Here is a 22,737-nt window from a genome sequence, read left to right as displayed (position 1 = left end):
TTACAAAGAATTTATCCCTTTTTTTATTTCTAATCAATATTAATTCGTTATAATCTTTGTCATTGCAAAACTGGCATTGGTGAGAGACTGCTGACTAACTTTTGTATTTCTAAGTTAGGCATTGATCAATAGACTGCTGTCTATAAAGAACTAAGTTAAACAAAGCCTTTTAAAAAAATGAATTTATATGATATATTTTTCATTAGGAATCCAACCTTTGTGCAATGTCCTTTGAAAGTTCAAAAGACATCGCACCGGTTCGTTGGGTAGTACAGTTTGAAAATCACGGTAGCCTACGGTAATACACAAATTAAGAACAACCAATTTTTAAATTTCGTAATTCATCAATCATGCTGCAAACTCGGAAACTTTCACGGACCCCCTGAAATCGCTTCGTGGACCCCCGGTTGAGAACCACTGCTCTGAAGTGTCGCGAGCTATTTCTCGTATTCATGTTTAATTTGTCTTCAAATGGTTAGCTAGGATCATTGTTGCTGATAAATTTTCATGCTCGATTGTTTTAGTTGCATCAGTTACGAACAGTTTTTTTTTTATCATACGCCGCATATGATGTTTCGTGGTCACAAACTTTTAGTATGACACCGTTCTATTGTTGTGGCTTTGAGATGTCATCGTCAATGTCTGTACAAACTGTGCTGAATATCGATTGTAGTAGTTCTGTAGGTGAATGCTGTGCATAGAAAGGTTTTGCCAATTTGTCTGCCAAGGGAAGAGCAGTATATTAATTAAGTTTCATGCTGACTTTGAAATAAGTAAACTTTTTTTTATCAAAATGCCGTTTTATAGTGGCATTCAATCTCCAAGTAAAATTGAAGTGTTACTATCCGTAATTGGGCATCTTTCTAGCACTAGCTTGACTGGGCATGTAGTTCTTCTTAAGAGGCTTTTCCAATGCGCGTAAGTTAGTGATTTACAAGCCAACACATTAATTTATCAACCACCTTAACCAGTTCAAAAAAGAAAATCAGAGAGTGAAATAACTTTATTTGTCGATGCAATTATATCATAATACACAGTTAGCTTACATAATGATAACATTCAATTCACAAAAATAAAGAAAATCATAAATAAAAATTTTATTGTTTATCGCTTTGTATCCAGCTGGAGTGGGAGTCGATCTTTTTTAACGACTCCCACTCTGGTCTATGCCAAAATCCTTCAGACCTCACAGCCATGAAAATAAACAACACCGCATTTTCTATCGATGCTTCTCAGGTTGCTGTCAAGGTCACGTGACAATACCCATACAGCAAATCAGTCGATTTTTACAATGATTCAACGTCTGCAGACGTTGAATTAAATAACGCAGAATAAAATAACGTTTGATTCGTTTACTAACATTCCGGTGTTTGAGACAAAAGAAACATTAATTCCTTTTCCCACTTGCTGTAGCCTACATTCAAGTAATGAATTTGAGCAAATTTGATTTTAATTGTAGTTTTAATTTTAACTATAATTTTAGGAGACTTAATTTTATTTGCTCAGTGAAGATGCAGCAGAGAACATCATAAAAAAACGCAGTCAAAAAACAAATCTTAAACAAGCAATGAAATTAATCAAATAAAAATTAAGCAAGTACATGTAGCATGTCTCAACTTCAGGTCTGTTTTTACAAAATTATACACATTTTGTAGTTCAATTCTATGGCGACCAATCAAACGTTCCAAGTTTGAAACCAGAATTTTCACACCTTATTCGACCATTCAAAATTGCCAAGGTGAAGCTGTAACAGATTTTTTTTCTATTTCGATCTAACAATAAATATTTTCATTGTCAAAACACAAAATAAGAACCAAACAGTTTAACAAATGTAAGCCTAATATAATCTGTAATGTTTATAAATTAAATAGATACAGGTTTGTTATGATTGGACATAAACTGTTGTAGTTCATTTTGGTCTCATGTTTCAAGGTACGAGATTAAAACATGTCCGAGGGAAGGGGGCAAAACAAATTACTTAAATCTGCACGGTTTCTTTGAAATTGCTCAAATCATCTATCAGCTACTAAACCAAATCGGTGATCGCATTTCATCTAGATCTGTAGTTCCTAACCGGGGTGCCATTTACCTTGCTCTAGAATGCCGCGAACTATTTCTCATATTAATTTTTATTTGTCTTCAAATGATTAGCTTGGGTCATTGTTGCTTTTTTTGGGAGGAAAAAAAACAAATTGTTGTTGATAAATTTTCATGCTCGATTGTTTTTGTTACATCAATTAAGAACAGTTTTTTTAATCATACGCCACATGTGATCTTTCGTGGTCACATACTTTTAGTATGACACCCTTTCTATTGTTGTGACTTTGAGATGTCACAGTCAATGTCTGTACAAGTTGTGCTGAATGTCGATTGTAGTAGTTCTGTAGGTGAATGCTGTGCATAGAAAGGTTTTCCCATTTTGTCTGCCATTGGGAGAGCACTAGAGCAGTATATTAATTAAGTTTCATATTGACTTGGAAATAAATAAAAAATCTTTTTATCAAAATGCCGTTTTATAGTGGCATTCAATCTGTAAGTAAAATTGTAATGTTACTATCTGTTACGTCGTATTTGTCCGCCTCCTTTTCTATGTTTGAAAACTAAATTCGGATTCCCTAAGTAGCACCTGGCAACCCCTGCTGTCTCACCTCGAGGTGTGATCGTTACGTCATAATTACATTTGCGCCTTTGCGTTCGTTACTACGTTTCTTTGTGCTTTGAGTTTTGTTAAGTGGCAGTAGGCTACATGTAAAGATCAGCTTAACGTTTACAGCAACTATAGTTAGCGACTGGTAGTTAATTCTAGCTATTTAACGGTGCTGCTGTTTTTTAGTTGAATAAGAGTTAGCCTACTGCGTTAATGTACTGTGTGGTTGAAGCATAGTTGAACTCTGTGCAGCAATTTCATCTGTCGTTGCCGTTGGCCTATGTGGCCAAATCAGTGATTATCACAGTTCACGGTAAGCTTAACATCCTACTGCAACCTTTGTGATAGGCTAGGCCAATGTGAATTTTAGTGTCAATGGTTAAGTGTAATAAGTACCCCGTCTTATTTCCCGATGTTTAAATCAAGTACGGGACTCACCTATGATGTGAAATTTATAGCACAATATTTTTTACTGTTTACTGTTTATATGTTCAGTTTCGATCTACAACGGTAGAATTTTCAATTGTTGGGTTTCTCCCTGTGCTGTTCCGTGCGCCACAAAATAGTCGGTAAGAATTCATTAGGCCTATAATTCGTCATCTGTAATTCCGCATTAGGCCTAATTCGTAAGTTTTGTTTGCTAATCGTTGTTTTGCTGTGTTGTCACAGAAACCTTCTTCTTCGTTTGACCTTCTGCTTGTTCGTTGTCGTCGCTGTCGTTGTCGTCGACAGTTGAATACATTACCGTCACTCTGTGTGCGTGTTCGTACGTTACATAGAAGCGTTTCGACTATTGTGGACAGTCCTCGGAGTTGCAGCACTCAAGTTCCGAAGGTTTGCCGTAAGCTTAATTGTTTCTACATTTGTTTATTTATGATGAGCGTCCAAGGCAGTAGTCCACTCGAGGATGCGTCTGCAGCCAAGCAAGCTGAGTTCGATGGGGCCACAAAAAATTTGCAGCAGTCCTATCTGCATGGAGAGCAGCTAATGCTTCATCCTAGTACTAAGTTGGAGGTATTCCGCTCCTACTGTTCCGATGTGAACCGAAAATATCAGGAAGTTGTCAATCTGATTGGAGATGATAGGGAAACCGAACGCTCCCTAATGGAAAAAAATAAGGTCGAGTTTGACACTCGTTGCAAGGAGTGGTTGGAAAGAACTGCCAACTTGCCGGGGCCATCTACGTCCTGCAAGAAGTCTAGCTCCTCGCATCGTTCCGTGAGCCTACGCTCTGGAAGCACCCGCTCAACGGCTAGCTCAAGGCAACGTGAAGTACTGATCCAACTGAAGCTGGCTCAGCAGGAAAAGCTTCATATTCAAGAGGAAGCTCGGATAGAAGCAGAGAGGAAGAAAGAAGAAGCTCGGGTAGAAGCTGAGAGGAAGAAAGAAGAAGCTCGGATAGAAGCTGAGAGGAAGAAAGAAGAAGCTCGGATAGAAGCTGAGAGGAAGAGCAGACAAGCTGACCACAAAATTGAAATGTTACAACTGGAATTGCAATCTCGGGCAGAGGCGATGAGTGACGCTGATCCATCTTACGTTACTGTCGATGAAACTGGATTCACGTCACCTGGTCTACCAAACAGCAAGGCGAATGTTTCCCCCCGTTTGACAAAGAGACCCTCTGTGCAATTTCAAGAGACATCTTCTCCTGTCCTTTCATCTCCTTATGGCATTCATGATGCTAAAGCTAACAAGCCTAATTCTACGGTCCCTGCAGCACACTGGACTCCTGAAGCAAATATTAGTTCGCCAAGTTTGGCTTGGCAACCGAAAACAATTAAACGTGACTCGTATGGACCAGATTACCAACCTATGTCCCATGTCGGTGAACAACCAGGGTGCTCCTATCAGCAGCCCCAACAACCAAGTAGACATTTCTCTTATAGTGACGAACGTTTCTTACCACGACCAGAAATACTTTCATTTAAGGGTGACCCCTTAACTTACCAAAATTTTGTTCGGACGTTTGACACACAGATCGTCCCGCTGGTACATAACGATCAAAGGAAGTTGGTCTATTTGTTACAACATTGTCATAGTGACGTAAAGCGTTCAATAGAACATCTTGTGAAGAAACCCGATGGCTATGAGCTGGCAAGGAAGAAGTTGTACTTGGAGTATGGCCAACCTCATATCATCGCAAATGCAGCAGAGCAAAAACTGAAGAGGATGCCAAAGGTTGGGCATAACGATCCTCAAGGTTTAAAGGATCTAGCCAATGCCATGGACGTGTGTCTCTCAACCCTGGATGACATTAATGAGTTTGCTGGACTGAACTCTCTGGACACAATGATGGTAATGATTGAGAAGTTGCCATTCCGTATGCAAGAGGCATGGGCAGAGAGATCGGTTATGGTTCTGCACAACACAAGTCGTGAAGCAGGATTCAGAGATCTTGCAGAATTTGTTGGCATGCGAGCAGAGATCCAGAACTCCCTCTATGGAAGTAGGATTCATAAGGCGAAGGAAACTCACCAGACCCTGGCAAAGAAACCCAGTCGGAAGGATCGAGTCTCAGCATTTAACACGGACGTTCCTCCGATCAAGGGTGTATCAAAACCATCTTTCAGTAATGCTTGTCTATGTTGTAAACGCAAGTCGCACAAGCTTGTTGATTGTGACGAGTTTAAAAACATGATGTACAAACAGCGTAGACAACTGGTTTACGATGCACACTTATGTTATAAGTGTCTGACTAGCACAAAGCATCAAACTCGCGACTGTAAAGTTGACAGCACATGTACCATTGAAGGGTGCAAGGGACGTTTCCATCATACTTTGCTCCACAACCCTAATCCACCTAATTCATCTCTGCCACGCAGTGATGAAGAACAAAGGGGAGTTCTTTCTTGTTCAGTGACGGAACCGCGGCCGCAAGATAAAGACGTGGGTGTCTGCAAGGCCTACCTGTGCATTGTGCCAGTAAAGGTTAGATACAATGGCAATGAAGTTTTGACTTACGCGTTCCTCGATCAAGGTTCTACAGCAACCTTTTGCGCTAACAGATTAATAGACGTTTTGAATATCACTGGGGATAAAAGAGAGATCTCACTACAGACTCTTTCTAACACGTCTAAAATATATGATGGAATATCTGTAAGCTTGTCTGTGTCCTCCCTAGATGACAGACGAAAGTTTGAGCTGTCTGGAGTCCTGTCAATTGATGAAATTCCTACAACTCCAAATGCCATTCCAAGTCAAGAGGAACTGTCTGGACTACCCCATCTAGGTGATCTGGAATTTCCCTGTGTGAAGGGTGGAAGTGTGACTCTGTTGATCGGTGTCGACAATCCAGAAGTGTTTTGCATTCAGCGTTCACGGAAGGGATCACGCGATCAGCCAATCGCTATAAAAACCCCGTTGGGTTGGTCCTTGCTGGGCCCATCTCTGTCACCAACTTCCTCTTCCTCTTATCAAGTTAACTTTGCTCAATCAAGAGACATTGCCATCGAGCAACAAATCGAGTGTTTATGGAAAACGGACTTTGGCGATGAAAAATCAATACCTGACATGCCCAACTCACGTGAGGATAGAATGGCATATGACATGATGACAAAATCAGTCAGGCAGATTGATGGAAAGTATCAACTCCCATTACCTGAGAGACCCCTGACCCGCAGAGGTATTTTGTCTGCGACGAGCTCGCTATATGACCCCCTGGGGTTTGTTGCTCCAGTAACCTTGAAACCAAAGTTGTTGTTGCAAGATTTGTGCAAGCAAGGTCTCGGTTGGGATGACCCAATTTCGGCATCTGAAGTGGACATTTGGAATGAATGGATAAATCAGCTACACCAGCTTCACGATGTACGTTTGCCTCGCTGTTTCAAACCTCCCCACTTTGGCGTGGTAACGGAGCATGAACTTCACTATTTTGCCGACGCCTCGTCTGTGGCATATGGAGCTGTGTCCTACCTCCGTCTTGTTGATGATGAAGGAAGGATTCACTGTGCATTTCTGATGGGAAAGTCCCGTTTATCCCCACTTAAAACAGTTTCCATTCCAAGGCTGGAACTCACTGCTGCTGTTATGGCCGTGAGGTTAGATAAAATAGTGAGAAAGGAATTGAACCTACCCAATTGCACATCAAGATTTTGGACAGACTCGAGCGCTGTCTTACAAAGTATTTGTAATGCAAGGAAAAGATTCCCTACATTTGTTGCCAATCGATTGTCCACGATTGAACAAAATACAGACCTTTCGAAATGGAGACATGTGCCTTCAAAGTTAAACCCTGCCGATTGTGCGTCCCGTGGTATGAATGCGAATACGCTGATTAGCTCCAGCTTCTGGTTGTCTGGCCCAACGTTTTTGTGGGAAGCCGAAGAAAGATGGCCAGAGTCTCCAATAAAACTACCTGATCTTCCAGCAGAGTTTGCGCCCGTCAAGAAACAACAAGTTTACGTGAGTGCCGCTTCAGAAGCTTCTTGTTCTACTGACCGATTGATTCATCGATATTCCAAGCTGATACGCTTGAAGAAAGCAACAGCATGGTTGATGCGTTACAAAAGGTTCCTCATGATGAAGACTCGACCTTCGTTTTGCCAAGCCCCACTTGCCCGGTCTCCTATCACAGTCCGTGAGTTGAAGTTCGCTGAAATGGAACTGATTAAATATGTGCAAAGAAGTCGCTTTGGACAGGTGCTAAACGTATTATCTGGAGGTGCCATGCTAACTAAAAGGACATTCTCACGATCCATGGTTAAATTGAACCCTATATTGGTTGATGGGGTCCTTCGGGTTGGCGGCCGTTTGGAGCGAGCACCAATCGAAGAAGATGCCAAGCACCCGATCTTGTTACCTTTTGACTCTCACCTTACAGATCTTGTGATTACAAGTCACCATGCTCAAGTGGGCCATTCTGGCATGACCCATACATGGGCATCTCTTCGACAAACGTACTGGATTCTGAAGGGAGGCGTCGCCGTTAGACGTGTCCTTGGGAAGTGCTTGCTCTGTAAAAAAAGGAATGCACAAGTTGGCAAACAATTTATGGCTGATTTGCCATCTGGAAGACTCCAACCCGATAAGCCTCCGTTTTCTCATGTCGGTGTCGACTATTTTGGACCCTTTATGGTGAAGCAAGGCCGCAGTTCACTCAAACGTTATGGCTGCGTATTCACGTGTATGTCAATAAGAGCTATCCACATTGAAATTACCCACACCATGTCTACCGACTCGTTTATTGATGCCCTTCGACGATTCATCGGTCGTCGAGGTCTCCCAACCGACATTTATAGCGACAACGGATCGAATTTTGTCGGTGCTGAAAGAATATTGCGTGAGTCCTTACAACTGTGGAACCAACAGAAGATTAATGAGTATCTGTGCCAACAAAATGTGACCTGGCATTGGAATCCGCCAACCGGCTCTCACTTCGGTGGAGCATGGGAGCGCATGATCCGTTCCATTCGAAGGATCCTAACTGCTCTGATGAAGGAGCAAACCGTTTCAGATGAAGCTCTCGTTACTTTGATGGTCGAAGTGGAGTCAATCATAAATTCGCGACCCATCGTTCCTATCACCTTTGACCCACAAGATGATGTGCCGTTGTCTCCCAATCACCTATTGCTGTTGAGAGAAGCACCAAACCTGCCCCCTGGACTGTTTGATAGAAAAGACTGTTATGTTCGACGCCGCTGGGCCCAGGTGCAATACCTAGCCAATCAATTTTGGTTGCGCTGGACCCGTGAGTTCCTCCCATTCATCATTCAGAGACAGAAGTGGTTTCAAAGAGAGAAGAACTTTGAAAAAGATGATGTTGTCCTCCTCGTCGACGATTCCCAACCTCGTTCGAAGTGGCTGTTGGGGCGAGTGGTTGACACATACCCAGACAATAAAGGGACTGTACGCACAGTTTCGGTGAAAACTCGATACAATGTGGTCAAGAGACCAATTTCGAAACTGTGCTTGATTTTGGAAACTGCTTAATGCAGAACAAAATGGACTGTTTACCTGTCGCCGGGTTAAAGGCATTGATCAATGTGTATTATGAACTATTGAACAAATTTCTGTTGGCTAATAAAGCCAAAAACAAACATTTCTTGTTGAGAATAGTGAAAAACACACTACCTGCTTCGAAATTTGCCTTTAAGTATAAGTGAGTATAAGTGACTGCATTTTGCAACCCTTTGTTCATGAGGGTCCTCTTGAAGGCTGATTGGATTGTGAAACATATCGTTCCAAACACGACTTAGTTTGATCGTAAAAAATGTTCACTCAGTTCCTATTTTTGTGTGGGGGTGTTACGTCGTATTTGTCCGCCTCCTTTTCTATGTTTGAAAACTAAATTCGGATTCCCTAAGTAGCACCTGGCAACCCCTGCTGTCTCACCTCGAGGTGTGATCGTTACGTCATAATTACATTTGCGCCTTTGCGTTCGTTACTACGTTTCTTTGTGCTTTGAGTTTTGTTAAGTGGCAGTAGGCTACATGTAAAGATCAGCTTAACGTTTACAGCAACTATAGTTAGCGACTGGTAGTTAATTCTAGCTATTTAACGGTGCTGCTGTTTTTTAGTTGAATAAGAGTTAGCCTACTGCGTTAATGTACTGTGTGGTTGAAGCATAGTTGAACTCTGTGCAGCAATTTCATCTGTCGTTGCCGTTGGCCTATGTGGCCAAATCAGTGATTATCACAGTTCACGGTAAGCTTAACATCCTACTGCAACCTTTGTGATAGGCTAGGCCAATGTGAATTTTAGTGTCAATGGTTAAGTGTAATAAGTACCCCGTCTTATTTCCCGATGTTTAAATCAAGTACGGGACTCACCTATGATGTGAAATTTATAGCACAATATTTTTTACTGTTTACTGTTTATATGTTCAGTTTCGATCTACAACGGTAGAATTTTCAATTGTTGGGTTTCTCCCTGTGCTGTTCCGTGCGCCACAAAATAGTCGGTAAGAATTCATTAGGCCTATAATTCGTCATCTGTAATTCCGCATTAGGCCTAATTCGTAAGTTTTGTTTGCTAATCGTTGTTTTGCTGTGTTGTCACAGAAACCTTCTTCTTCGTTTGACCTTCTGCTTGTTCGTTGTCGTCGCTGTCGTTGTCGTCGACAGTTGAATACATTACCGTCACTCTGTGTGCGTGTTCGTACGTTACACTATCTGTAATTGGGTATCTTTCTAGCACTAGGTTGACTGGGCGTGCAGTTATTCTTCAATACGTTAAATTGCCTACCACATTTATTGTTGTTAGCCTTAGCCTACGTTGATTTCTGAAAGTTATTTTATTAATCGCCTTTCCCAAGGGCACCTACTAGGTTTGCAGATAATTTTATGTCTGTGGTGACCATTCTACCTGTAGTCTCCACGAAATTGTAACCTGCAAATAATAGTCCGGCAGCCCGTGACGTTTTTGTAACATCATAAGGTACAAAAGGTTTGAGTGTTTTATCAACCTTGCCCCACTGTGGGATGTTCAGAAACCCACATCCGAGGTTTCACTGCTGGGGCGTTTGGGGGCTACGGCCCGGTGAAAAACCCATTTTGGGGGTCAAAAAAACATCATAAGGTACAAGAACAAAACCTACGCCAGAGTTTATGCCTTCACTTGTAGACTTTGGAACAAGTCGATCTGGGTGCCTCAGGTGGGGCATTCCCGAATAAGGGGCCCCCAAAGTTGGGGCAAAATACGTAAAAATAACATCATAAGGTACAAAGATGGAACTTCTTTCATCAGTTGGGGCATGTTCCACTGAGTTCGAAACAACTTTTGGTATGGCCCCAAGGTGGGGCTTAACCTCATTTTGGGGGTATAACCCCTAAAACTCACAAAATTAACATCATAAGGTACATGGATGAAACCAAGTGTAGGTGATAGTACCTCACTTACGGACTTCAGAACATTAAAATTTGGTCGCCCCAGGTGGGGCATTCCCGAATAAGGGGCCCCCAAAGTTGGGGCAAAATACGTAAAAATAACATCATAAGGTACAAAGATGGAACTTGTATCATCAGTTAGGGCATGTTCCACTGAGTTCGAAACAACTTTTCTTATGGCCCCAAGGTGGGGCTTAACCTCATTTTGGGGGTATAACCCCTAAAATTCACAAAATTAACATCATAAGGTACATAGATGAAACCAAGGGTAGGTGATAGTACCTCACTTACGGATTTCAGAACATAAAAATTTGGTCGCCCCAGGTGGAGCATTCCCGAATAAGGGGCTCCCAAAGTTGGATCAAAATACGTAGCCTACCGGTAAAAATAGCATGATAAGGTGCAAAAATGGAATTTCTTTCATCAGTTAGGGCATGTTCCACGTCTGAGTTCGAAACAACTTTTCTTACGGCTTCAAGGTGGGGCTTAACCTCATTTTGGGGTATTAACCCCTAACATTCACAAAATTAACATCATAAGGTATAAAACAAAGTGTCTCTCGTGTATATTTCAAAACGTCTGCAAATATTTTGGAAAATTAATGAAGCATGTAAGATATAATATCTACACAGCATAACATTTGCTTATTAGGTTAAAATTTATCACTATGAAAATAGATATTCTACGCAGGGGTGGATTGGCGGCTAATCATTAGCCTACTGGGAATTCTAGAACGTTCCCGGTTGGCCGGTCAGAGGGTCACTGTCCTGTTTTATGTAAGTTACAAAAGAAAATTTTATTTGAAATATGATAGTCGTAGCGCTATATCCTTATTCTTTGTTTGAATAACACTGACAATGATTCAAGTTACAAATCGAAGCTTGCTATACAAATACGTGCAATGTCTAACTTTATAGCCTACATCATATTACCGGTGAAAGACTTTTTCTGAAATGAAATAAATTGTTTGTGAAACGAGTATTTTTATGCTAAATCTATTTTGATAGAATTGGACCGTTATTATTTTTTAATTCTCGGGCTAATTCAATTTGCTAATCCGCCCCTGATTGTACGTAGGCCTACCTACATTTAAGTTTCTCTCAGACTAAACACTGAACAGAAACAAATCACACTATGTGGTCTTATTTAAACAACTGAGAGGACTTCTCGAATAACATGTGACTTCTGCTGAAAGGAATGGAAAAATTGCTCGCTACAAAATAACGAAACCTGGAACGGCATGTGAAAGAAACGTTAAATTATACACTAGTAGAACAAAAAGATGCACATTGAACTATTTAAAAACGTATGGCCTGTTCATCAAGTCAAAGGGCTTCTTGAAAAAGCATGCCTCCTGCATAATCTCTCTCGGGTAGGCTATGCACCATTGGGCCCGGTTTGCAGCCATGTGAAAAGATCAATCTTAACACTTTGTTCTATGTGGTTTCGTAAGTTCTGGTGGAAACCGTAAAATTAATACAAGTTCAAATCATACTCTAAACCCCATGTTTACAAGAATAAAGGTAAAAAGTTGCTTATGTAGGCTATAGCCTACAGTTTATTTATGCTTGAGGTGGAGAAAGGCAAAAACATCTATTCATTAAAGGTTTGCAGGTTTGTCGTCAGAAAAGTCGCATTCATCCGTTTCTGTTGTTTCATGATCTGATTCTGTTCCGTGTTGGTCCAAACCCTTCTCACTTTGCAGAACGTTGTCCAGCGTGGACGGAACTGGATCTCCATGAAATCAAACCAGTGAATTTACCATCTTCCAAACGCCAGCCGCTTTCAACTGGTGTCTGGAAAAATCTTCCTTTTTCAGCAGCATGATTGCAAATGCCACAAATGTAATTCGCTCTGAGTATTTTCTGATGGAGCACAGTTTTGCTCAGGGGAAAGTTGCTTCCATCTGAACCTTTCCGTCGTCGCAATGGATTGGAACCTTTCGGTTTGTATGTCTCAATGAATTTTTTAAATCGTAATTCATTAACGCAATGACCACTTTTACATCCACACATCTGGCACACAAATTTTTCAATGCCTTTTTCAATGTTTTCATCAAGATTTTTCGAATACCCCAAAGCAGCAAAGGCATGTTGAGCATGCACATTTTTCTCCAATATATTAAGGGGTCGAGCCTTCCCTTTACCCGAAAAAGCAGCTGTATGATCACAGCCTGTAAAGCAATGAAAACCGGGAAGCGACCGAAGTATGTCTGGAGATAAAGTACTGCCAAGCTTTGATACATCAATATATCTCAGACTCAGAGTGTTGTTTGCCTTTACACCACCTTCCATCCATATGTTACGTCTTTTTGTACAAACGACAAATTTCCCAACAATATAATCAGAACATTCCTGTCATTAGAGCGGACTACCACATTTTTCACATCTTGGCATGCGGTAACGATGTGGTATACATTAGGCGCGTATCTGCTTCTTCGTGGTAGCATAACAAGGACTCCTCTTCACCACACAACATTTTTTCGCCATCTTTTCGATAAACATAACATTTTTCATCAAGTGTAGCATAAAAGAACCTTAAGTCGAGAAAGCTGGAATACTCATCTGATTTTCAAGAATTAATAAGAAAATGCACCAATGCTTGCCTGAAGTTGTCATTCTTCATGCGGCTGCAAAATTAACAGGTTGTTTTATGGCCTCTCCTTCGATGACGTATTGCTGATCGCGGAAGCCATGAATTGCTCGGCGATCTCGCTCGGCATCTTTCATGGACAGTTCGATACAGTTCTATCGAAAACAACGGCGATACAGTTCTATCGATACAGTTTCATGGACAGGCGATACAGTTCTATCGAAAACAACGTGATTGTTTTCCCACTGTGTCTGCACAATTTCTTCAAAGTCGTCTTTGCAACACCTCCGAATGTCATCGGCAAATCTCCAAGAGTGTGAAGAAGAAACATACTATCGATTTCAAAACCTTCAAAAGCATTGACTTTTGAGTTGATTTCATCGTTGCATCCATATGGCACAAATACAGCGGTACTGGTGTGAGGGGGTAAGACAGCATCAATTCCACGTCTACCTTGTGATCTACTGCTGAACATAGAAGCCTTTCCATCAAATTGCGTTCCATTCTCAACTTAGAAAATTTGCCTTCGCGGGTTATGCTTTTCACAACGGCAGTTTTAGAAGCAAAGTTGCAGATTTTGTTTCTACGTGTTGGCTTGTTGAAGGTGCTAGCGTCCTGGTGGCATTGACTTATAAATTTGTTTCTATTCTCAGTTCCTTTTTGAAAAACATTCAAAAGAAAATTTGAAGTGGCAGGAGCGACTGCTTTTCCTGTGCTAAAATTGAATAGAAAGGATACATCGAAGCTTGCATTAAATGGATTAACTGTACTGTTTATTTTTTTGCATTAGTTTATCCAAATGTTTGCGGTCTCTATCGGTGCTTGAAGGACGAAGGTCAAATGATGCTTCGTCTGCTGATGTCATCCCCAGATCTTCATAGAAGTTGTAAAGGATCGATCGGCGCATAAAGTGAGTAAGTGCCCATCTCTGTCTGGCACCAATTGAATTGGTGAAAGACGAAATCCCAGTGAGTCGATTGGCAGATTCTGCATTGATTGTTTGCTCCAAAGTTTGATCAACAGCACATCCGCAGAAGTTTATTTGAGTTCTTTAACATAGAAGCCTTTCCATCAAATTGCGTTCCATTCTCAACTTAGAAAATTTGCCTTCGCGGGTTATGCTTTTCACAACGGCAGTTTTAGAAGCAAAGTTGCAGATTTTGTTTCTACGTGTTGGCTTGTTGAAGGTGCTAGCGTCCTGGTGGCATTGACTTATAAATTTGTTTCTATTCTCAGTTCCTTTTTGAAAAACATTCAAAAGAAAATTTGAAGTGGCAGGAGCGACTGCTTTTCCTGTGCTAAAATTGAATAGAAAGGATACATCGAAGCTTGCATTAAATGGATTAACTGTACTGCTTATTTTTTTGCATTAGTTTATCCAAATGTTTGCGGTCTCTATCGGTGCTTGAAGGACGAAGGTCAAATGATGCTTCGTCTGCTGATGTCATCCCCAGATCTTCATAGAAGTTGTAAAGGATCGATCGGCGCATAAAGTGGGTAAGTGCCCATCTCTGTCTGGCACCAATTGAATTGGTGAAAGACGAAATCCCAGTGAGTCGATTGGCAGATTCTGCATTGATTGTTTGCTCCAAAGTTTGATCAACAGCACATCCGCAGAAGTTTATTTGAGTTCTTTTTACGGACAAGATGCCTTGTTCAAACAGATCACTTATTTCAGGGTGAGTTGCTTCCATTTTTAGCATGTTATCCTGCAGTCGCAAAATCCATCTTGCATAATTTGGTTGGTTGAAAATGAAGAATACGCTTGACATCTCTCCTATGCAGTGCACAAACAACTGATGATTTGCAGAATGAATACTCCGAGCAAAGAGTAGGTAGCCTACGTCTTGACAAGTTTTAAGTATCCATACCAGTACTGGGCAGTCTTGCCATTTTCTCCTGTTTCGGTTTTTCTTGAAAATTCTTGATAGGAACTCAAAAAGTCTTTAACATCGTCATCTAAAAAGCCAATCGTTGACTGGGATGGACGAATACATAAACGACGTAGTTCTTCGTCCAGATTTTCAGGAGAAGGGCATTGTAACAAGAATTGATTAAAATGCAAGATTTCTAATGCTGTTCCGAAAAGAACGTGTATTCGTTCGCACCTATTGTAATGAGTACCAAGCAGAAATCCGTTAAGGTATGCTTCGGCAAGAATACCAGCTTCTGTTAGGGTGTATGGACCACCTGAACCATCCAAGTACTTACCCATAGCTTTAAAGAACGCTATGGAAATGTGGAAACCACCCAGTATTATGAACAAGCGGTCACATTTTGGACTTTCTTGCTCTTGAATGATGAGGGAATGTTTTGCAATAGCCAGATCGTATGTAACACACAGGTACTCTTGCTACCACATGTACGTATGCTACTGTACACTACAGTCTTCAACTGGTGAAATATTAAATTATAGTTGCTTAAGGAATTATGACTTTCGCACCCGGTATCAGTCTTTGTGCTAGGAAAAATCCTCAGGTGAAGCAAAAAAAATTTTGACGTTTTGCAAACACTTGGTTCCATCCAAATAGGCTACAACCTTGAATTTGGGATTGTATATCCTAAAATGAGGTAAAGCCCCACCTTGGAGCCACAAGAAAAGTTTTTTCGAACTCGGTGGAACGCGTCCCAACTGATGATAAAAGTTCCATTTTTGTAGCCTACCTTATGATGTTATTTTTACGTATTTTGTCCCAGCGTTGGGGCTCCTTATTCGGGAATGCCCCACTTGGGGCGAACAAATTTGAATGTTCTGAAATCCGTAAGTGAGGTACTATCACCTATACGCTTGGTTTCATCCATGTACCTTATGATGTTAATTTGTTAATTTTAGGGGTTATACCCCCAAAATAAGGTTAAGCCCCACCTTGGGGCCATAAGAAAAGTTGTTTCGAACTCAGTGGAACATGCCCTAACTGATGATACAAGTTCCATCTTTGTACCTTATGATGTTATTTTTACGTATTTTGCCCCAACTTTGGGAGCCCCTTATTCGGGAATGCCCCACCTGGGGCGACCAAATTTTAATGTTCTGAAGTCCGTAAGTGAGGTACTATCACCTACACTTGGTTTCATCCATGTACCTTATGATGTTAATTTTGTGAATTTTAGGGGTTATACCCCCAAAATGAGGTTAAGCCCCACCTTGGGGCCATAAGAAAAGTTGTTTCGTACTCAGTGGAACATGCCCCAACTGATGAAAGAAGTTCCATCTTTGTACCTTATGATGTTATTTTTACATATTTTGCCCCAACTTTGGGAGCCCCTTATTCGGGAATGCCCCACCTGGGGCGACCAAATTTTAATGTTCTGAAGTCCGTAAGTGAGGTACTATCACCTACACTTGGTTTCATCCATGTACCTTATGATGTTAATTTTGTGAATTTTAGGGGTTATACCCCCAAAATGAGGTTAAGCCCCACCTTGGGGCCATAAGAAAAGTTGTTTCGAACTCAGTGAAACATGCCTCAACTGATGAAAGAAGTTCCATCTTTGTACCTTATAATGATGTTATTTTTACGTATTTTGCCCCAACTTTGGGATCCCCTTATTCGGGAATGCCCCACCTGGGGCACCCAGATCGACTTGTTCCAAAGTCTACAAGTGAAGGCATAAACTCTGGCGTAGGTTTTGTTCTTGTACCTTATGATGTTTTTTTGACCCCCAAAATGGGTTTTTCACCGGGCCGTAGCCCCCAAACGCCCCAGCAGTGAAACCTCGGATGTGGGTTTCTGAACATCCCACAGTGGGGCAAGGTTGATAAAACACTCAAACCTTTTGTACCTTATGATGTTACAAAAACGTCACGGGCTGCCGGACTATAAGTAATGAGTGTTGTGAATGTAAAACTTCTGATAATCTTTTTTGACAGGTGGCGTTTATTTGATCTTACATTGCTGGGTGCACAGTCGACATGTTGGCTTCTGGCATGATACGTGAATCCTTGTTTGTGTTTCTCAATATGCTTTTTAGTTGAGCCAGAACAAATTATATTGTGACAGTTGTAAAGACTTTAAGTGCTTACTTCATGTTTATGTTTGGCTATGTTTTATAAAGCCTTTATTACGCCATCTTTATTATACAAATAAAGTATGTCAATGACACGATTCTGTCACATAATTACATTCGTTCCGCACCTAGACAAATGCGTAACACGGCATAGCATCTATATTGTATACACGTTTAATTAAATGAGCAATTAGACTACATCATGTTGTTTTGGGCAGCTACATTAACACTTAACAGATTGATTAGATTCAAATAGTTTTATATTTTATGGCTCTCCATTCCATGGTAAATGAACAAAATTAATGATTTTACTGATTTTGCATCAACTGCATTGTGTTGATTTGAGAAGTTTTAAAAATAAGTTCGCCTATTTAAATGAAAAACGGTTTCATAATTTTTGACTTCCTAAATTAACATGATACCTTCAATAAACAAACACAATAAGATTTCATTATTTTAACACCATACAAAACATCAACACGAATGTATAACAAATAAAAATTGGACAGAAGACCTACATATTTGTTGTACAGCTTGAAATGTTTTTAACTGATATAATTCTACAGTTTTTTTGTTCAGCACATGCGTCCAAGTAAGTGCAGCCGAGATTTTGACCAAATTTACCACTTTTTGGCAACAGGGGGCAACTGTCCTCGGTTACTCCTCTGTTCCACTGGCACACACGCCTATGTTTCTGCGTCAAAAGATTAATTCCTCTCTTCATTGTTCATTGGACAAACCATTCTAATTCTTTTTATTAATTTCTTGTACGATTCCTTGGTAGCGCGATTGAAGTCAGAGTTTCTGAAATTGTAAATCAAGCAGTTCCACAGACTGTTGCTCAACATAATCAAAAATGATATGGCCTGCAGTGCTGACCATAATGTTTTAGATGCTTCATCACGCCTGACCCCACCAATAGACATTGCTATTAGAGTGATCATGATAGGAGTCATGCAAATAGTAAAAACTAACACCATAATAGCGAGAGTTTTCAGAAGCTCCCGTTCTATTTTGCTATCTCTACTTGACTCCATCGTCAGGTGAACGAGTCTTTGTCTTTTTGCTGCCTTGTAGACGTAAAATGTAGCAACTGTTGTGATCCACATAACAATAAAAGGAATCGGAAGAGCAATTACTACATTTAAATTTATAATATCAATCAAGATCTGTACACTGAACACTAAACAAAAAATGAGGAGAAGTAAAGATGATGTTGTCCATATAAACAGAGAAATGTATTTAGCAATTCGTTTTGATTTTTCTTTTCCATATTTCAGTGGTCGATATATTGCCCACAATCTATCCACCGCTGCTGCTACTAATGTAAGAAAGGAAACAGTAACAGACACGAATAGAACTGAAGAAACCAAATAGTCGTGTGGATTCAAAGGAGGCTCTACATAAGGTTCGTTGAAAAAATAATACAATGACTGACCAAAGTTAGTTTCCTTTAGTAAAAATCCATTTTCAATTTTGTTTGGTTTCAAATATAAAGGTTTGCCGACTTCGAACATCCAAATAATTATTTGGCCAGGTAAAACAATTAACCCTACAAGCAAATCAGCAATCGCTAATGACATCTTGTAATACGCTTGACCGTTCTTACGCAAGCATTCGTAATGCGTCAACACGTAGAGCACAGTGAGATTACCAATAGTGATAGCAAGAGCAAGAATTCCAATGATGCACATTAATATGATGCTAAATACTTTCCATCTGCAAAAAATGAAATCAAGTTTAGTGACCAATAAAAGCGATATTTAATGTAATAACACAAACAGTTTTAAAAGTGTAGACAGATAACACTGTCCAAAAACATTTTGAATTTGGTAACCTGCAAAGAATTTTAGCGTAATAGGCCTATTCTGTATCCCAATCTCCAATCACCCTTTTTTCATTAGGTTACTTGTATTTTTCTGGATATTGAATATTACGGCATCCCTAAAAATTCAAACAATAGCTGCCACCACAAATAACAATGACAATGTATTGAACTTTCAAAACAATATCAATGATGGCAAGAGTACGGCTGGAGACAGTGGCTTTGATGGAGTAACAGGAAGCATAATTTTAAGTGCTGATACCTTGGAAATGTGTTCAGTGTTCATGGAGCAGATGCTTGAAGTGCTCTGAGTTTATTTTCTGTAACTGCGACTTAAGTACTTTTACAGTAGTTCTCAACTCTTTAATTGAAGATACTATTCGTTGTAGAAATGGGTTGGCGTAAGCAGACAGACCATGCGACTGACTCATGTCTGACTGCTATTTTTGCTTAATCAACATCAAAGAATTGCTAAAACAAATGAAAATTTGTAGCCTATATCGAAATTGTAACTCTACCAGAAAAAATCTTTTAGCAGCAGGTTAAACTTCTCTTGTACTTGTGGACTAGCGAAATTTTTTTCCCACGAACTTTCTGTTTCAATTCAATTTTTTCGCGCGGTTTTCAAAGTCAACAGCCGATTTTAGCCCTTCAGCCCCAGGTCCAAATCTACACATTAAATTTGACAAAAACGTAGCCTGAAGACACACCTAGTCTGGTCAAGTTTAAAAGTTGAGAAAATAAATTGATTCTGGCCACTCTAAAAGTTAGATTTTCGTATTAATTAAGGATTAACCCTATCCTACTTTTTTTTTTAAAACTTTTGTGCACCGCAAAAATTAGTTCAAAGGAAAAAAATTACTTTGATGGGCGTCGAACCGTTGTTCTCACAATAAAAGGCTCAAGATGAAACCACTGAACTAAACACGCCAACGAAGAATGTTTGCATTCACATGGTTTCAAAAGCGAACTCTAAGCAAAGTAACAGAAAGTTCTTGGGAGAAAAAATTTCACTGACAGCTGGAGAGCCTAACATTAAAATCAATTAAATTGATTAAATCGTAGCAATTTGGTTTTGTTGTGCGCTTGGAAGAAAAGTAATACAAGAGAATGTTACAACACAGAAAGAATCATGAAGTGCAAATTGAGCGAGCTTGTTTGTTTGTTTTTGTTTGTTTTGTTTTATCTTTATCCTGCATTGCGGGAAAGCGGACTTGAGCGCTATGCATCGGTGTACGCCTTCCGACATACACCTGACCCACGCTGCAGCCGACGGCAATGTCTGTTTCCGGTTGTCTACTCTACTTATGACTTAAATTTGGTACTAGGCTACCCATTACTCGAAATCGATCATTGGGTAGAGGCAATTATCGTAAAGTTTCTTAAATTACGCAATTGATGCACTTGAAACTTTTCTGGTTTGAAAACTCGAATGTAAAACAAGAAATAGCACTGACATTCCAAGAATATACCATGCATAAAGTTGGTGTTTTTTAAAACATTGTGACTATCTAACTAAGTATTTATAAGCGCATTTATGACATCACTATCGTCTTTCGGTTTCATCAAAGTGATCGTTTTTCGTCTTTTTGTGGTCAGCTGAAGTCAATAATATTCTGTTTTTTATGTGGAGACTTAAACTAATTTTAAAGAAAAAGGCAATTCTATGCGTTTACGCTTTGCTAATTTTTTTTTTCAGTTTAGTTGTAGTAGCGTTTTTTTAATGGGTTTGGCGGGCTATTGTGACTTTGGCACTTTGATATATTTTTGGCGTTTTTTTTTTAATTTTTCAACATTATTAACTTTCTTCTTCAAGACATTGATCAGCTGTGATTTACCATATGACTTCCCTCCATGCTGTTCTGTCTTTTGTTTTTAGTAATACTTCTTGCATGCTCATCAGTCCCGTAATTTCCTAAATATTGTCAAAATATTTCATTTTTTGTCGTTCTTTGTTCGTTTGCCTTGTACCATCCAGTCAACATTAAATTTTCCAACGAGTGGTTTCAAGCTATGTGTCCGAAATATCTTAACCTTCTTCTTCATCGTGTGTCACACGGCCGTAGCCCAGAGCATCACGCGTAAGCTCTTGCTCTATTGTTGAACTTGGCCAAATCCTGTGCAGAGCACCTTTCTGTTAGGTCAGGGTATTCGAGTAGGTGTTGCATTGTTTGCTCCTGTCCGCATTTACAACTTGTGCTCCCCATGGAATACCCCCAGTGTCTCATTAAAGTGACTTAATTTTTTGAGGTTGATAATCAGACTCCAGTTATTGGTTATTTGTTGAGTCAGAAATTGATTTATTTTTCTTATCATCTAGCTGCGTAATAGTTTGATAATAGTGCATTTTGGGTTGATTTTGTCAACGGTATACCTCAAAATGGTGGTAAACATACCACCATGTTTACCACCATAACCTATGAGGTGCTGCGATGTGCCATATTTTAATCTAAGAGTCCATTAGAAAACGTCAAATTTCTAAACGTTGGCTATAACACCGCCAATGTGGCAATCTGTTTGCTGCCAAGATGAAGACTAGCGTTTGGTTTCCAGTCCAGATGCTATTATAGTGACGTCCACGCAACAACACTTTATCAATCTCGGTGGACGTGCCAACGTTAGTGGATCAAAGCTTTTACAAGTTTGTAAAACTGCTGGTGCAAAACTTTTAAAAAACTTTCTCATGTCAATGACAAATATTCTTGCAATGAACAACCAACGCTCTGCAATGTTTTTAAAAGATTTACTTTTTAGCTAAAGTTATCATTTTGCTTAGGCTACTTACCCTGTTTGTGAACAAGCCCACGAAGATATTTTGTAAATTGATTCACCGGGTTTGTAACATTTATTTACAAATTTCGGAAATAACCTTACGACACTTCCACGCCATCGCCATCTAGGGAAAATCTCTGCATTTGCGTACATTGCAACTTTAACACACGGATTATTATCCAATGTTTCTTTAAATGCAAAGTTTGGAATTGCCGTTAAATCGACCCATTTCCGCCAGGAAGACGTTTTGAATACTGGAGTGTAGTTTAGTGCGTTGCTGATGTTGTCGTAGTCCTGTAAGACTCGAAAAAATGTTTCGTTTCGACATTTTTTCAATAATCTTGATACATCACAAAACCTTTTGTGTATCAATTCATCTACCGGATAAAAATAATAGTTTCTCTTGCACTGATCTTTAAACTGAGAGCAATTCCAAGCTTTTAAAGTGCTGAGAAAGGTTCCCAAGAACTCTCCTTTTTCAAAATAAGGCCGGTACTTGGACTCATTCGAATTATAATAGTTGGAAAAATATTTGGTAACGTCTTCGCAACATCGCTGATCGTGGTCTTTGTTTCTAACCTTCATTCCAACCGCAAATCGACAGGAAAAGTTGCTGTTTGTTGAAACGTTAGTTTTGTAAATCACTGTTCCGTGTCGTGATCCAGCACTCGACAACAATATCAACAATACTACAAATCGAAACATACTTTTAATTTCTTTACCTACAAACAGATGACACAATTAATCACATTAAAGTAGGGAGAAATCGTTTTAATTTCAACTTTAACCCTGATTTTACGATACAACAGCATGTTCTAAGACCTCTGGTAAAATTCTCTCGAAATTATTGTCCAACTCCTCCTACCCTGAAAATTTATTTTCGCTTAAAATTGCCTTGATATCATCCATGGTGACCTCTAGTAAAAGATCATGTCAACGCTTGAGAGATTTCTTCGACTGGCGGCTGATTTTAAATCGCGGCTGAAGCTGCAGTGCGAGTATCGTACGTTTAGACTTAGAGCGTAGTAAACTTGTGAGCAGTGCAAGTACAAGGTACTGTGTAAAGCAAA

At 39.8% G+C, this 22,737-nt stretch overlaps 3 protein-coding genes and 1 long non-coding RNA gene across 7 annotated transcripts; 3 read left to right on the top strand and 1 right to left on the bottom strand.

Annotated features, from left to right (window-relative positions):
- The first annotated feature begins 2,393 nt into the window (after nt 1–2,393).
- On the top strand, nt 2,394–3,402 carry LOC145767470 (uncharacterized). Of its 2 annotated transcripts, XR_014288791.1 has the most exons (3): nt 2,394–2,960; nt 3,143–3,216; nt 3,317–3,402. It is a non-coding gene; the product is annotated as an uncharacterized LOC145767470 (long non-coding RNA). The 2 variants fall into 2 exon arrangements; XR_014288790.1 differs by having other exon boundaries at nt 3,143–3,402.
- Nucleotides 3,403–3,523: 121 nt separating this feature from the next.
- On the top strand, nt 3,524–7,475 carry LOC145766509 (uncharacterized). The gene is made up of 2 exons (XM_082578234.1): nt 3,524–7,384; nt 7,467–7,475. Exons 1-2 carry the CDS (start codon nt 3,524–3,526, stop codon nt 7,473–7,475), a joined length of 3,870 nt encoding a protein of 1,289 aa, XP_082434360.1.
- Nucleotides 7,476–7,630: 155 nt separating this feature from the next.
- On the top strand, nt 7,631–17,475 carry LOC145767156 (uncharacterized). 3 transcript variants are annotated; one of them, XM_082578921.1, is made up of 3 exons: nt 7,631–9,289; nt 9,472–9,545; nt 16,934–17,475. In XM_082578921.1, the coding sequence occupies exon 1, from the start codon at nt 7,637–7,639 to the stop codon at nt 8,573–8,575; it is 939 nt and encodes a 312-aa protein (XP_082435047.1). In that variant the 5' UTR covers nt 7,631–7,636; the 3' UTR covers nt 8,576–9,289; nt 9,472–9,545; nt 16,934–17,475. The 3 variants fall into 3 exon arrangements, with proteins under 3 accessions (XP_082435047.1, XP_082435046.1, XP_082435045.1); XM_082578920.1 differs by lacking the exon at nt 16,934–17,475 and adding an exon at nt 9,646–9,731; XM_082578919.1 differs by lacking the exon at nt 16,934–17,475 and having other exon boundaries at nt 9,472–9,731.
- A 148-nt stretch (nt 17,476–17,623) lies between these two features.
- On the bottom strand, nt 17,624–21,941 carry LOC145767157 (uncharacterized). Its single transcript, XM_082578923.1, has 2 exons — nt 21,681–21,941; nt 17,624–18,789 (listed from the first exon to the last, which is right to left on the bottom strand). Exons 1-2 carry the CDS (start codon nt 21,818–21,820, stop codon nt 17,778–17,780), a joined length of 1,152 nt encoding a protein of 383 aa, XP_082435049.1. The 5' UTR covers nt 21,821–21,941; the 3' UTR covers nt 17,624–17,777.
- Nucleotides 21,942–22,737: the final 796 nt, after the last annotated feature.

The sequence above is a fragment of the Aplidium turbinatum genome, chromosome 3 (assembly GCF_918807975.1).
Source record: "Aplidium turbinatum chromosome 3, kaAplTurb1.1, whole genome shotgun sequence".
NCBI lineage: Eukaryota > Metazoa > Chordata > Ascidiacea > Aplousobranchia > Polyclinidae > Aplidium > Aplidium turbinatum.
Note: the sequence above shows the minus strand (reverse complement) of the source record. Positions and strands in the feature narration are given on the sequence as shown.

What these genes read in the sequence shown, in the direction of transcription:
- LOC145766509 (XM_082578234.1), top strand. Translation starts at nt 3,524, where the DNA reads ATGAGCGTCCAAGGCAGTAGTCCACTCGAGGATGCGTCTGCAGCCAAG.
- LOC145767156 (XM_082578921.1), top strand. Translation starts at nt 7,637, where the DNA reads ATGGCTGATTTGCCATCTGGAAGACTCCAACCCGATAAGCCTCCGTTT.
- LOC145767157 (XM_082578923.1), bottom strand. Translation starts at nt 21,820, where the DNA reads ATGTACGCAAATGCAGAGATTTTCCCTAGATGGCGATGGCGTGGAAGT. An exon ending in TGGGCTTGTTCACAAACAGG is followed by an intron (nt 18,790 to 21,680) that starts GTAAGTAGCCTA and finishes CATTTTTTGCAG; the next exon opens with ATGGAAAGTATTTAGCATCA.